Below are 16,920 nucleotides of genomic sequence, written 5' to 3' on the forward strand. Positions count from 1 at the left end.
CATGCCCAGCTTATCAGATCTACTGACAATGAATCCATTTTGCTGTTCTATCGCTCTGTGTCAAGAAACATACTTTCTGTTTTTATCTTTATCTCCGATTTTTCCTTCATGTTTTTTTGAAAATAGCAATCCAAATAATTTTGTGCATTTGATTAGAATACTTACATATCCCACATGAAGGGTACACTTCTTAAACCTCTTCTTTTCATCCTGAACCTAAAAGTTTTTTGGACATTTTATTTCTCGCTTACCTCTATTGCCTTTCCAACATCCATGTGCAAGATATTTAGTAGAGTTGTATGTGAAACATTTTTTTCTGTGAGTTTTGAGGATTACATGTACATTTTGATCTGCTTTTTCCCTCATGTCTTGTCAAGCAGTGAAATGTTCTATTGTCCTTACTTCTTCCTGTGTCGTCTCCCAGGCAGTTGCAAATAGATGATACCAGTCTAGCAACATAGTCAAAACTTTAGTTGCAAGCAATGTTTCTTCTATCTTACTTCTAAATGCATGTAAATTGAAAGCTTACCTTTCAGATATGCAATGAGGGTTAAAATATTATGTTCACTTTCTCTATATGCCACAGCCTCATTATTCTTAATGTTTTTATAGCTCCCAACTTCCTATGCGTGTCTATATAAATATTTGCCTTAAAGCAACATACATACTCTATATTCAATTTATCTTTACCTTTCATAACTATGACCAATTGCTTATTCTCTTCAATGACCCGCATATTTACATATTGATGCCACAAATATTTCTCTGTTGATATGTATACTGCCTTTTTTCTGTTTCTTAATTCCACATAATATTCATTTCCTCCTTCCACCGCTTTCATTTGAACTCCTCTCTTTTCTTTATATACCTTAGCTCCATCATTCTGAAATTTAACTCATTAGCAATGATCAGTGACTTTGGCCATTAATAGCAATTTTTATTCAGATCAGGAATACAACATACCTTTCAATCTCACCGTATTTTCGATAACTTGTTGTTATAAGAAGACATCAATTAAATTAATTTTAATTTCGTGAAAATCGAAAAAAAACAACTGATTCTATTAGAGCACGGACGGATCTATCCTGTGATATGAAAAAATCCAAATCAAAATGAGAATGTCCAAAGAGCTAAGCCACGAAAGATAACAGCGCAGTACGACCTGTCACACGCACCGACCTTCGGCACTGTACTTGGAAAAAAAATCGCGAAAATCGAAAAAAGACCACTGATTCTATTAGAGCACGGACGGATCTATAGAGTGATGTGAAAAAATCCTAATCAAAAATTGTATTTCCAAAGAGCTAAGCCACGAAAGATAACGACACCGTACGACCTGTCACACACTCTCACTTCCGGCACTGTATCACGAAAAAAAATCGCGAAAATCAAAAAAGAACAACTGATTCTATTACAGCACGGATGGATCTATCCTGTGATATGAAAAAATCCAAATCAAAATGAGAATGTCCAAAGAGCTAAGCCACGAAAGATAACAGCGCAGTACGACCTGTCATACACACCGACCTCTGGCACTGTACTTGGAAAAAAAATCGCGAAAATCGAAAAAAAGACACTGATTCTATTAGAGCACGGACGGATCTATCGCCTGATATGAAAAAATCCAAATCAAAAATTGTATTTCCAAAGAGCTAAGCCACGAAAGATAACGACGCAGTACGACGGGCCACACCCTTTGACTTCCGGCACTGTATTTCGCGAAAAAACGGCGAAAATCGAAAAAAAACCACTGATTCTATTAGAGCACGAACGGAGCTATCGAGTGATATGAAAAAGTTCTAATCAAAAATTGTATTTTCAAAGAGCTAAGCCACGAAAGGTAACGACACCGTACGACCTGTCACACACTCTCACTTCCGGCACTGTATCACGAAAAAAAATCGCGAAAATCAAAAAAGAACAACTGATTCTATTAGAGCACGGACGGATCTATCCTGTGATATGAAAAAATCCAAATCAAAATGAGAATGTCCAAAGAGCTAAGCCACGAAAGATAACAGCGCAGTACGACCTGTCATACACACCGACCTTTGGCACTGTACTTGGAAAAAAATCGAGAAAATCGAAAAAAAGACACTGATTCTATTAGAGCACGGACGGATCTATCGCGTGATATGAAAAAATCAAAATCAAAATGAGAATGTCCAAAGAGCTAAGCCACGAAAGATAACGACACAGTACGACGGGCCACTCCCTTTCACTTCCAGCACTGTATTTCGCGAAAAAACGGCGAAAATCGAAAAAAAGACACTGATTCTATTAGAGCACGAGCGGAGCTATCGAGTGATATGAAAAAATCCTAATCAAAAATTGTATTTCCAAAGAACTAAGTCACGAGAGATAACGTCGCAGTAAGACGAAAAATCGAAAAAAAAGCAACCAACAAATTAACGAGTGATAACGAAATATTCTAATCCGGAGCAGGAATTGCATATATCTAAGCGAAGAAACGTAATGAGGTAACAGGATTTTACCCGCACTCACTTGCATCATTAAGTTTCGAATATCCAAACGATAACACTTAACAATCCAACACGATTTGGGCACACTTACACTGCAGCACTTTATTTCACATATGCATCGTCGAAATCGTAGAAAGATTGGTAAAAGTATTAAGAAACTGCCTGTTGTGTTCAATGCTAATGAATGTTCCAGTGGACGATCGAATTCTGCAATCTACAATATATGATACTTTACTGTTTTGTTGTATCATATGATTCGCACGCACAACAGTTTATTTCGTTAGTTCGTTTTGTTAGACCATTTGCACTGTCACTTTTTTCCACATGTAGTATATTACCAACAAACATATGTTCAGAGTCAACTATCTTGATCTTGTTATAATTCTATCAATTCCTTAAACTTCTGTTGTTGTCCTTTCGTAAATATCACGAGGTTGTTGCAAAAGTTGTTCCATGTTCCGAAATAATAACTGATATTGCGTATTATTGTTATTGAATATTTATTTCTCCAGTTACAGTAATTAAAACACTGGTCAATGATAATACTACTTTACCAAACGTTTTGTTCATACACTGAAAGTTTCACTTTAACGCGCGTAAATATTCCACCATGTGTCATCGGCATATTGGATTCGCATCGACTAGAAGTGTTCTGCCATTGGACAATCTATGCCTCGTTTTCGCGGGAAGATGTTTTGTGTTAGATATAGCCATAAGTTAAAGTATCGATATAGAATATCAAACGAAATTCAAATGTTTCCACTACTGAAAGGTTATAAATTAATTAAATTTTTAATAAAAACTTTTTATCGTTTATTTTATTTATTTAATTATATTAACATTTAATATTTTATTTAATTGTTTATTTATGTTTAACTTTTAATAATTTATTTAATTTATTGATTTATTTTTTACTTTTAGTTATTTATATAATTCCTTTATTTATTATTTACTTCCAATTATTTATTTAATTTATTTATTTATGTTTTAATTTTAATCGTTTATTTTATTTATTTATTTATGTTAATATCTAATAGAATTTAATAACAACCATACTTTGTCTAATTCCGGACAAATCTTAAATTGAATAGTGAGTTCAAAATTAACAAAGATATTTAAAGTATCATTGTATGAAAATTAAATGAAAATCCTAAATAAATATATCTCAAATTGAAGTTTTTCTTTAAAATTTCTTAAAATAATTTTATCTGTAAGGAAACAATTTCAAGTTGTAACTGTTTTTATAATCGCTTTATTGTCAGCACAAAATTCTGAAATTAAAGAAATGGGAACACGTAGATACGTAGTATGGATTCTAATTAATTATAAGGTACAATAATTGAAATATATGACTAATTCTTTTCTAAATATCAAACGTTTTCTATTTTTTATCATAATTATAATATCATTTCATAATTTAGTTTCAATTCCAGCCTGTGAACATGTAATTTTATTCTACCCTAATCGGTAACGTTGGAAATGACAGTAAAATGGTAAGGTGTCTCTATTGCTCCCAAAAGCAATTTATTTTATTTCTGCTAGATGGCAACACGTTACAAGCATTGAATATATCGATAAATTGTTCTATATAAAATACAAATTTGTTTGTATTATCTATATTACGTTTTTCTAAATAGAATAAGTTATTATAACAGCTGTTTAATAGTTTAGTGAATATAATTGCTGAAATTTATTTAAACATTAAATTATATTTTAATGTAAGGATATACATTATAACTTATTTATATATCTTTTTTAACATTTTTATATAAGTTATCTTAATCTCCATTGGTTTTTGTTGTCAATTCGATATGTATTTAACACTAGAATTTCCAAAGGAGTCAAAATAACTCGTTTTAGATCTTTTATTATTGCAATTGCTGAGTATATACAGTTGCTTTTGGAAAAGTTAATATTGATTTTTATTCAGATGTCATCGTAATTATGTATGTTCTTTTATTTTCATTGTATTACTTTAATAATCATCAATAATATATATTATATTTAGATACTCATTACAGATCAATAGTTCTAGTGTTAAACTGCAATGGCATCATTTGCAAATTATATAATTCAGCTTTTTCTCGAAATCATACTTTATGTCAGAAAAAAGTCGCATCGATTAACTATACGCTGTAAATAATTAATTATGACTGTGTACAGTTTCTAAAGTTCAATAATTTTGACTCTCAGGAAATATTTGTTTAGTATATACATGAACCACATTATATAAACGTATATTTAACAGGTATCATTTAGAGAAATGATTTAACGAGTATTCGATAGCAATACATCGAACAACCGAAGATCGACTATCCATGCTGGAATCAGCAACGCTCACAATGTTCGAGATTAATCGATACTTGCGGTGAGCAAGTTAACTGGCGTCAACTGCGGCTCACTTCAGCTCACCAGCTTGTCTCATTCTCGCTCTTTCTTTGCTTACGTGAACGTAACGGAAATTTTCTTCGATATTTCTGTCCGTCTTTGTCCCGTTTGTCACGTTTCGAAATAATTGTCCCCTGCCCCTCCCAATATCAGTGATTTTCACGAAAAAAAGGAACCTACAATTTCGACTGATCAAACACAAAATACAGAAGCACGGTGTGGTGTGTCAATGATGTCGCGGTGACGACAAATCTTTGTAGTCAAAGTTCGAGGAAGGCGCGAATTGGTCTTGAAAACTAATATTCTGCAACGTGTTATCGCCAACAAGCTGTAGAATAGGTTGTCTAATCACTACAAAACATTGTGAACCCTCATGCTAAGTGGTCAACCAGTGCGTGCTCAAAAACTTCGATTTCTTCGAGAAGTGTAGTGCAATGTCCTGGCAAGGCGAATATGCTTTACTCGAGAAGAAGTGAAAGCTTGAAGCTAGATCGCCGTGCATCGCGTGAATCGAATTAACTTAGGGATATTATACGGTATCTAGCTACAAAAATGTCGAGTCCCGTTCGATGTCACGTTCTCAAGGAGGTGCGCATTTTAGTGGATCTGGAACTGTCTTGAATTATTGAACGTCCTTTTTTTGTGTGCATGAAATAATCTGCATATCAACACTAAACATGTTCGGCTGCCCTCGAGAAGCCGTTCGCGTCAAAGTGAAGGTACAGTTTATTTCACAGTTTAATGTTGTACCTTTCATTTAATATTTACGGTTATTCGCAACAGAGGACATTTATTCGCAATTTACGCGAAAATTCATTTAAACTTCTCGTATGAATAACATTTTTAAATATGGAAAGACAGAAAGGAAAGGATACTCGTATCGTCAAAGCAAATAATTACTCTTTGCTATTGATACAGTAATGTTTTTAACAGACGAATTTGCTGGAAAAAAATGTACATCCGGTTGAAAGTAATATTTTTCAATATCTGTTAATCTTCATTTTTATTCATAAGTGACATTGTTTAGAAAATATTTTAAATGACACATTTTAGTGGACAGGAGAGAGCGTAAATAAGATATAATTTGAAGTTTCGATACAATGTCGTTGAAAGCGCACTCTATGATAAACTTGATGTCACTTGAAATCAAATCGTGAATCCTCTAGATAAGAAGGTAAATTCCATTTCTGTAATTTCTAGTGATTATGAACTATTATTAACCGTAGAAAACTTCTACGATAAATCTTCTACGTAGTTTCCCATGAAGAAAGCGAACGTCACGCGGGCGGCTATGCGTTACATTCCGTAACTGGAACAAGTAACTTTCTGTAAAAATAATTAGAACAGATCACTATTTCATCGCGCGCTCAACGAAATATTCCTACAGCATTGCGGCAAGGACGTCCAATTAGAATTAGCTGTAACACGTTTTCTTTACAGTCGGTTCAAATGTCCATGTTTGACATTCATCAGAACACGTTAAACAGATGTCAGACCACCGTCTTCATCGAGCTGTGAAGGGTTAATATTTTACCAGCATCATACGAGAAATCAGATCTTACATTACTTTTCGTGCAAAATTATTTCTATCAAAAAATTTATTTTTAAATTTCAAATTTACATAAAAACATAAAACACCAGATCTTACAAATATGTGAACAAGTATATGAATCACTTTTATATTTTTCAAAAAATATTTCCGTTCACTTAGTTTCTCGTTCATTTGTAATTATTAACAAATTTTTTAAGAAAAAAAAATAAATTCAAACATGTATTTAATATAATGTATTATACTTGTTATTCATGAACAATTTATAAATTGTTAATAAATTAAAGAACTACTTTAAACTTCTATTTTATGATATATCGAGAACAAAGCAATTCTGTTATAATATGTTCAAAACCACAATATCTACTCTACAGGTGTTTATATTCTCTTGTTGAACGCGTTAAATTTCAATACATTTATGACGAAATCGGAAGATAAATGCTAGACCAATGCTTTTGATTAGAGTCAAAATAACTATAATTAGAAGAACGTTTATATAACTAATGTTGCAATTTAACTGCCGACTGAGACCTAATTCTACTTTTAGTTACAATTCATTAAAATATTAATTAATTTCATATTTATTATTTTAGCCACCTCAATCTGTTTGTTAATCGAGTCACACTTGTTTTGTACACTGCATATTTTGTGTTCTAATGTCTAATTCTTTTTATAAGTTAACAATAGAATATAGTACATTTTTTAATGTTACTAACCTGACATCTATTTTATTTTTTTATTTTATGGTCTTTCTTTAAATTTTAAAGTATGAATTATATTGTTAATGTTCAATGAACATAATATTTCATGAGACTAATATGTTTTACGATTGTTTCAATACAAAACCCATGCGTAATGTAAATCTTAAATTAGTGTACAAAATCTTAAGGTACACGAAAGGGGGTTAAAAAAATTTTCAAGTTCGTGTGTTCAGCGGTCAAATGTCTCAAGGCTAGAATTACCATGAAAATAACACTGAAACGTAATTCCCTTCAAAAGGAACACTCGAGATTGTCAACTTTTATTTCGTTTGTGAAATCAAATTCTTTAATAGGAACTAAAATATAATTTATTCGCTATCCCATTTCAGTTTCATAAAATATGGCTATTGCAATAATGGTTATTGCAATTTGTATAATTAGAAAAATGTTATAAATTGAATTTGTGAATTTAATGATAAATATAAATAATTATAATTATCACTATAATAATGTTTAAATAACTATTAGATTATAAATTTCGGAAATAAAAGCGTCAAAAGTAAAATAAAATCATTTTTCACGCCCTAGGAATTTTGATGTAACAAAATGGTAATACTGTTTGATGCATAAGAGAACTTTCACTTTTTCCTTTTCATAAAAAGTAGTGTACTTACTAGCTCTTTTTATTTATTTATTTTTTACTTTTTATAATGTACATTTTAATAGTTATTTAGTTAGAAATAGTATTTATTTGTGTACTAAAATATATATGCTAGACCTAATAAAAACAACTAGATATTGCTACAAGTAATCTCTAGGAATCAATACAAATTTATTCCGTAGATTTAAATTAAGATTGCTGTACAATATTTCATCGATATTAATCATTTGCAAGTCACATTTTTATTCATATCGTCCCAAGATGTTGTTAACATTCGTTAATATAGATATACTCAACGTAATCATGAAAGAATCAGTACCTAAATCGAAAGGACGTCTGAGAAAAAACGTTTATCATCTTAGAAAGAAATAGTCCATATACATCAAAGATTAAAACACTAAAGCCTGACAAAACTATGTCTATGAATCATACTGGTTAATATAGTACTGAATATTGAGTAACCTAAATACATCACAAGAGTAATGTTCATCGATAAATCAGTGAAAATAATCTTTTTTGTCTGTACAAAAGATATTTTTATTTTTAGTAACTATTGTTAATATCTCTTTTTTTAAGTTCTTATATACTTTAAAATAAGAACTTCATATTTTATTTTATTATTGCACAAAATATTTTCATAATAATAATTAAATTATATAACAATTAAATTCCTATTCAACAAATTCTATATAGATATTAATTTGATAGATTGCAATTTCGTAACAAGCTAATCCGATATCAACGTAAGCAAAGCCATGTGTTTGGTTGGATCAAGTATATATTCTGTTTATTTGTTTGACTAGATTCAGATTGATCTTGTTTTGTGACATAATCAAAATTGACTTGCATTTGATTTTTTACTTTTATTTCTTACTAGCTATAAAATAAACATTTAGAACATCTATAAAACTTATACCATATGAAACAAATTATAATCTTTTTCCTTTCTTTTTATTTACTTATTCTCCTTTTATTAAGTATTTAAAATTTTAATAAAGGTTTATTCTTTATACACGTTTGTGTAAAGATATGCGCGCATTTTTTTTTAAGAGAGGAGAAATATAGAAACACCATAATATTTGGTTATGCTATTATTATTTGCGGTGTAATTAAACAGCAGATTGCACTTTATGGTACTTTTATTATTTATTTAATTCCTATATAGTTGAGTTAGTATTTAAGTTATTAAATGGTGATTTAATCAGAAGTTATTGCATACTAATTATAATTACCAATTTTAGTTATTATGCTTAATATCAAAATTCATAAAAACATAAGATTACATATAAAATAATGAAAAAAAGGACTATTGAGCATAAACTGCCTTTTTTACTTAAAAAAAAAAATTATTTTATCAAATATCGCACATTCGTATCACAACTGTTCTTGAACGTAGTAACTGATACATCATTCCATTAATGAAAAATCGAGAAGGAGCCATCCTCTGTCTCTTTGGATATCTTTACTAATCTGTAAAAACATAAGAAATGAAAAGGAATACGAGACTTAATTATATCTAAATGTGATTAACTTGTTTATCGTATACTGTTATACATAATAAACATCCATTTTTCAAAATTTCTATTTATTTCTAGTCATTTTATAATATATTTGCAACTTTGGTCCTCCTGAATAGATTATCGGAAAAGCCGATTATAGGAACGGATTTGTCACTCTATAATTCGGATCATCAATGTTTTACTGCATTCAAGGTTTCTCTGAGGATTATTTAAACTGGAGAATGTGTATTATATACATCTCTGGTTTACTCACAGTTAGGGTAATGAAGTATAGATCAAGTCACGAGTTCCCATGGCATTTCAAAGTATCGATTAACATTTTCCAAGATAGTAGATTTTCTTCAGAAATAAATCCTCATACCACAGAATTCCATTAAGATAACAATTGTATCGCAGAAAACAAAGACAGCTTTATTACTCCCTCCTCTATGGAAAAACATGCTAAACGGTAAAGGAGAAGATACGGTCTTTCAAGGAGCACCTTATTCATTTTCAGAATTTTCGGGTCAAATTAAAAGGAAAACTGAAATAATCAGTGCCACCAAAGTAACAAGCCTTTGACTTTTTTTTTACTACTGATCAGATATTTTATGTTAACGAATACGGTTTGTGCAAATTATATATTATAAAATTTTACATGTCAATTTTATAATACAGAAATTATCGCGGACTTCTTTCTCGTTTTTCAAAATTTCGTGACTTCCACTTTGCCTTTCATATCTAAAGTTGATATCATACACGTCTCATAAAGATTTATCTCTTGGAAGACTAACAAAGTCTTTACTAGTTCCATTTATAAATTATCTGGATCATCTCATTCCTGATTTGCACTTTGTGATTGCAATGGAGTCGCATTGATTTTCTGGATATTACGATACACATTGACTTAAACGTATCGTATAGCTGGGATTATCTAATTTATTTCCAGGACTCCTGAGTCAGCTACAAAATTATCGAGGCCTCCGTTAATCTGTATAAAATTATCTTCGTGCATCTGTAGATCGTTTAGGCTACGTAATTTTTAACCCACTTTGCTTTATACGATCGCATAATAACATTGCATTAACTTTTGTTGTATCACAATTCGTTATCATGTGCCACGTATTGTGGTGCGGTATTTAAACTACGTAGGCTTAAGGTACATGATATATTTCAAAAGCTATCTAGCTAAATCTAATAACTTATTTTGTTCTCTGTACAATTAACTTCCGACTTCATGGTAAATATATTTATTTCGAGGATTTTTAAGATTTCTGGGACTTCAATCGTAGTTTAGACTAAGACCAAAATATCATCTATTTGAAGCATCCAAACCACAAGGTCACAATAATACAAATATCTCCCATTTTTATAGTTTTGTCACCTTTTGTTAGACAAGTGTATAGAATATCCTCTTCTATCCCCAATTCTCTCCCTTTAACATAAATGTAAACAATTCTGGCAGAAACAGTAACAATTCTGTTTGCTACATTTTCGTTGAATGCTAATGTTTTATTCGTCGATAAGCTAGGTTTTACAATTCCTAAAAAAGATAACTAGTTGCAAATGATTCGTGCAATAATGAGAAACAGTACCTTTCTAAAAACATATCTACCTGTTAATGGAAGAATACGGAAAATTTTAAAATCAAATTAACCAAAATTACTTCGTTTTAATACACTGTGAAACATTTTTACTAAATTATAATAAATCATTAATGATCATAAATACTACAGACAGATAAGTTTTATTTTAGAATTCATTTGAACCTTTAAGATCGAAGCTTTTATTCGTATTTTTTGAATTATATCATAACATAATTTTTCTTCTTGCTATTGTAAATAATAAGATTGGAAAAATAAAACGGAATACTCGTTTCGTAAGAAAGATAGATACGTGAAAAGTTGAAATATTCCATGCATTTGTGTTTAGAAATGCGAGACCAGACATCAACCAGAATATCGGAAGTTCAGTGTGGATCCGCAGATAACATCCATCGAGGTGCTTCAAAGTATACTCATCAAAGCGTTCGATATCAAAGGGTGAGATTGTATTACGGTTAACACCGAATAATCATCGAGTGTATTACATGGAGTGCATCGTAAACAAAAGCAACTTTTGGCTAACGTCCATTTTCTTTAGACACGTGACGATTAGCTATTATCTACGAAATCGAGCACGTATTTCGTTAAAATGAAGTAAAAATTTCCACTAATTCCTTGCTGCCGACCCTAAACGCTAAAAATTATGTATGAAGTAAAATTCCTTTCCAGTCTGGTTTCCAAAATAGATACTACGAAATAGATTTCGTTGAAACTTTACGAGGTGGATATAAAGTCTTATGAATAAAATATACACGATTTTAGAAAACATCTCTGAATATTGAAAGTATTTCGAACCCTTGTTACTCGATATCGAATGTTATCTCGAGATAAATATTAAACGTCGAGGAATGTATAGTACTCGTGTTTATTCCCCCTCGCGATTATTTAAACTGCGTTTAATCGGTGTTATAAAGAGAAAGGAGTCAGTGTTTAATTATCAAAGAATTATGATGAAAAGCGATATGGATCGAGAAATATAGCGTTTGCATTACTTTTACAAAAATTCAATTCCTGTTACTTTCGAGAAGAGAAATTGTATTTAATTATATAGGATATATAAAGTAATTAAGACCAACGATAGATCGTAAAAAATTCTGATTTAATTCTGATAGTATTGAAATCAATTTTTTCACTTCCATTAGTCAACTATTCAATTAACTTCTTTCTAGGGATCTGGTTGAAACGAAAACTCTTTAAAATTATAAAAACAAATTTGATTGGCCAAGTGAAAACTTTAACGACTCAAAAATTATGCACTTACAAACTATAAAACGTTATAAATTACTGTATATATTAACTGGAAACATAGAATTCACAAATATGTAAATTAAGAAATAAATAAAATACTTTTTATGTACACATATGTTAAGATTACTGTATATTTTTGTACAAGCTAATTACATTTATAAGGAGTACACAGGATTAAATGGCCAAAACTATGATATTCTTTCAGTTAATTATCATCCTCTTCGTTGTATTCCATTATTAAAATACTTTAAATTCGCTGTTAGAAGTGTTAGAGATATCGATTCCAGAAAGTTATTTGATACAAGTGAACAAAAATTGTGAAATATTAATTTACGAGAAAAATAAAAATTGTTTAAATATTTGCAGAGAATTCACAGTTTCTTATCGAGCAATAGATGATTATGGATCAGAGACATATTTATTCCTGCTTTCCGACTGGGACTTGGATGCAGCATTTATTAGGTAAATTTTTTTTAGATAGCACTCTACATATCTAGATGATAAACGATAAAACTTCTCAATCGATAACATATTTTATTTTAGCGCCTCGGAACCATATCTATACCTTCAAGTTAACCTAAAGCCATTCGGAGAGACAGGTGACTGCGAATGTTACTGGGAACAGAATGCACAGGAAGTGTCGACGCGACAAGAAACTGGGTTTCCATATAAGACGCCCAAGTTACCAGGTCTTATAATGAATAAGGTGAATATCGCTACTTTACTCACTTACCTACTATTTAAAATGCAATTATTTCTTTCGACTCTTTTTTAACAGCATAAAGAAATTGTATATATATTTGAAATGTTTACAGGATACTCGAAGTCATTCGAATGATCGAATTTATTATTGGAATATATGTATTATATATATCTAGACAAACGAAATGAATTCACTCTTTTAAAATCAATAAAAAAATAGCTCATTTTACCAGTTCTTCGACAGTTTAAAACGCGTTAAAAAGCGAGAATTCTGAAAGGAATTTTATAAATCGTAACAGGATTATGGCCAAAGTATCCTAATCGAGAGTAATCCTAATGAAAATCTCTCGCCGTCACCGAAGGCAATTATTACCTGTGGAATGCACCGAATGATAATTAATTAAGCATATTAAAATTAATCTATTAATCATGTCCGTCAATGTTCTTAACTGATTGAAAATTAAAAAATAATATTCTGTAATCAGGAACTAAAATGAAACAATGATAGTTATAAAAGAACAATCGGAATTTATACCTAGCTTTTTGTTAAGCAAGAAAATTGAAAATAAATCCTTTATTCTATCTCTCGCAAATTGAAGACTTGTAGTATATTAGATTTATAAACAACAAAGTTTTATTTACTACAGTTCTATTTCTTAACAAAACACGATATATTTGGTTTTTCTTATTCTTTTCACTTTTTTTAGATATATTGAATGTATTGGTATTAAGTATAGTAAATGTATATATTTTTTAAATATATTTGAAATTTTTTATTTATTTTAAGCTATTAAAATTAATTATCCAGTTATAACTAAATTTAAATTTTCTATTGTTTATAGCAATTTGTAACATACAGAATTTTTGTACTATTAACTTTTTATCATTTATTTACATTATATCATTTATATGTTATTTATTTATAATTTTCTATTTACTGTTAGTTTATGCAGTGTATCAGAAACAGTTGTTATACTTCACATATTCCACAAAAAGTATTCTACAAAAATCTTAATTCATAACATTTGAAAAAATTATTTACCTAAAATCAGATTTATGTTGTAAATCGAACTATTTTTTTACAGATGGAAAGAACGTTGAACATGGTTCAACGTGCTTTGGGTAACTTGGGCGAAGAATCTTCACACCAACAAGGTGCTCAACCTCCACGGTCACCACTGACAGATGCGGAGTTTCGACGATTTCTGGATCCTATTGGACAAGTGATACACCCTAAAGAATTAAGAGCTGTTATATACTTCGGAGGAATTGAACCTAGTTTACGAAAGGTGGTTTGGAAACACATTCTAAATGTATATCCTGAAGGCATGTCCGGTCGTGAAAGAATGGATTATATGAAGAAAAAAGCGCAAGAGTATCAAAATCTCCGAGAAAAATGGAAAACCTTAGTACAAAAGGGACAAAATGTCGGAGATTTGGCATATGTAACGAGTATGGTACGGAAAGACGTTTTAAGAACAGATAGACATCATAAGTTTTATGGCGGTTCTGATGATAATCAAAACACAGCCAGTCTTTTTAATATTTTAACTACATATGCCTTAAATCATCCAAGCGTTAGCTATTGTCAAGGTATGAGTGATCTGGCTTCACCTCTATTAGTTACTATGAGGGATGAGGCCCAAGCATATATATGTTTGTGTGCTCTTATGAGAAGGTTGAAAGATAACTTCATGCTCGATGGAATTGCAATGACTACAAAATTTGCCCATTTAGCTGAAGGTATGTGAGATTTAATATGTATCTTAAATAATTAGAAGATTGTGATTTTTTCTGATACGAAAAAGCGATTATATAATATTAAGTAGCTACTGCAATAATTAAAATTTAAAGTATCAATAAGTATAAAATATAGCATGAATAATTGTTAAAAACTAAAAGATATGAAAAGTATTATAATAAAATAAATAGTGAAAGAAAGTTAATCGATTACTTATTCTTAAAGATAGAAAACAACAATCTTTTAATTGATTTGTATAATTTTTGCAAATAGGAAATTAACTTGAATATTGTAGTATTTCTATTAATCATTATAAAGTGTCAACATTTTTAAGGTTTGCAACATTACGATCCGGACTTCTATGCTTACCTAAAATCTCATCAAGCGGATGACTTATTGTTTTGCTATCGATGGCTTTTATTGGAAATGAAACGTGAATTTGCTTTGGATGACGCCTTAAGGATGCTCGAAGTTTTATGGGCTGCTTTGCCAGCGTCACCGCCGAACGGAGAACTTAGTTTAGCTGAAGTACCTTTCCCTCCGCCTTCACCACCGCCAAGTCCAAATGTGAAACATATTCGAGAAAATGCATACACAAAAGTTTGTGCTATAAGACGACAAAGTTCTTCCGTGAGTATCGCTACTGCTGGTAAAAGAAAAGCTCTGAACACGGAGGATCCATCTTTACAAAGCTCTACAGAAACTAATGGTGACTCAAAAAGGTACTTCTACGTAAATCGATGAAAGCAGTCAAATAGAAATAGTAAAATAAAGTGAAACTCGCTGTCTGCAGATCGAGCCCTCCTTACGAGACGTTTTCTGAACCAGAAAATGATTTGACGACAGCAAAAAATCGAAGAAACACAGAATCTACGGAAAAGTGCCTAAGTACAGATTCTTTATCTGGCAAATCTAAGCGCGTGAATTTACTGGAATTGAAAGAAAGACTATCGTTACCTAATAAAGATCAAATTAAAAATAATGAACAAAATGATGGCGAAAAAAAATGTGCTCGAGTAGTAAAAAATCTGAATGAATTTTTGAACTTTACCAGCCTTAATCGTAGCAAAGTAACACCAAGCGATGCTGAACCAGAATTGAGGTGAAATAATATATTTTCAACTAATAATTAAAAAATGTTACACTTTTCGTTTTCTTCTTAAATAAAAAATAACAATAATTTTATAATCAAAAACTATATTATCTTGTAGGCGTGTTTCAAGCGAAAGCGGAGTAATTAGAGTTTTAAGAGATGAACCAAGTTCTCCAGATGATCCAACAGATTTCTTTCCAATGACTACTTCAATGACTAGAGAATTAAGACTGGAATTAGAATCACTCGATCGACAAGTCTTCGGACCATCACCGCCAAGTGATCAACAATGTGATTGTGTCCTTTCTAAAAGAGAGAGCGAATTAGTTGATAGTGAAACAGACACAGAATTAGCCAGGTGTAGTCCAGCTGCGGATGTGTTTGTTTGGGAAAATCCGTTGCATACATTGCAACAGAAAACTCATCCAGCTACTCCGGATGAACAAGCGGAACTTGAATACGATGGTGAAATATTAGAAGACCAAAATGGTGTCAAATCTGTTACTCCAATTAGGTTACTTAAACGCACTGCAAGGTATAAATCAACATTTTATAATCTCTAAAGAATTATATATTTTGAAGTACACCCTTAGAAGTGAAAGTTTTAAAATCCCCTAGGTCCGAATCTGCTTCAGATAGTGAGGAAGCTGAAAGTTGGCATCAAAATGCAACGGTACAGGAAAGTCCAATAAAACAATCAATACAAGAACACTGTGAAGAAGCTACAGAACTTACGAATCTCATTCCCGCGGGAACTTGCGAAGATCAGTTAGGAGAAAGTTCTCTACCACCGCCTCATGAGTTTGGTGGTGGTAATCCATTTCTTATGTTCCTGTGCATTACCTTGTTATTACAACATAGAGACTTTGTTATACGTAATCAGATGGATTATAATGAAATGGCAATGCATTTCGATAAAATGGTCCGTCGACATAATGTTATTCGAGTGCTCAATCAAGCTAGACAATTATTTGCTGGTTACCTTAGAAGGCATTCTTCAACGTCATTAGCCATGAAATCAGATTCTGTAAACGTATAACCTCATAATGCTTGATCCTGTACTTATTAATATCATATATGAGATACAGAATGGACGATTTTAAAGTATATTGTACCGTTCAAGACAAATCACGAGAAAATAAGTTTAAAATATGTTTTTTAAATCTAAAAGGTGAATCAAAACACTTCTGTAAATGAAACAAAATATCAGATAAAATACGTATCAGTGATAAACTAGGCAATAAGAAATTT

The 16,920-nt window shown here is 31.0% G+C and overlaps 1 protein-coding gene across 1 annotated transcript; it reads left to right on the forward strand.

Annotated features, from left to right (window-relative positions):
* The first annotated feature begins 5,548 nt into the window (after positions 1 to 5,548).
* Positions 5,549 to 16,798, forward strand: LOC108548978 (TBC1 domain family member 25). Its single transcript, XM_017902147.1, has 9 exons — positions 5,549 to 5,590; positions 11,214 to 11,323; positions 12,500 to 12,595; positions 12,677 to 12,839; positions 13,921 to 14,578; positions 14,911 to 15,298; positions 15,370 to 15,678; positions 15,788 to 16,204; positions 16,288 to 16,798. Exons 1-9 carry the CDS (start codon positions 5,549 to 5,551, stop codon positions 16,706 to 16,708), a joined length of 2,604 nt encoding a protein of 867 aa, XP_017757636.1. The 3' UTR covers positions 16,709 to 16,798.
* The last annotated feature ends 122 nt before the right edge of the window (positions 16,799 to 16,920 follow it).

Source organism: Eufriesea mexicana, unplaced genomic scaffold, assembly GCF_001483705.2.
Source record: "Eufriesea mexicana isolate 0111107269 unplaced genomic scaffold, ASM148370v2 scaffold1791, whole genome shotgun sequence".
Taxonomy (NCBI): Eukaryota; Metazoa; Arthropoda; class Insecta; order Hymenoptera; family Apidae; genus Eufriesea; species Eufriesea mexicana.

Bases quoted from the DNA above. Each gene is read 5' to 3' on its own strand.
- LOC108548978 (XM_017902147.1), top strand. From the start codon at position 5,549: ATGTTCGGCTGCCCTCGAGAAGCCGTTCGCGTCAAAGTGAAG. The intron at 5,591-11,213 runs GTACAGTTTATT...ATTTGTGTTTAG, and splicing joins CCGTTCGCGTCAAAGTGAAG to AAATGCGAGACCAGACATCA. The intron at 12,840-13,920 runs GTGAATATCGCT...ATTTTTTTACAG, and splicing joins CAGGTCTTATAATGAATAAG to ATGGAAAGAACGTTGAACAT.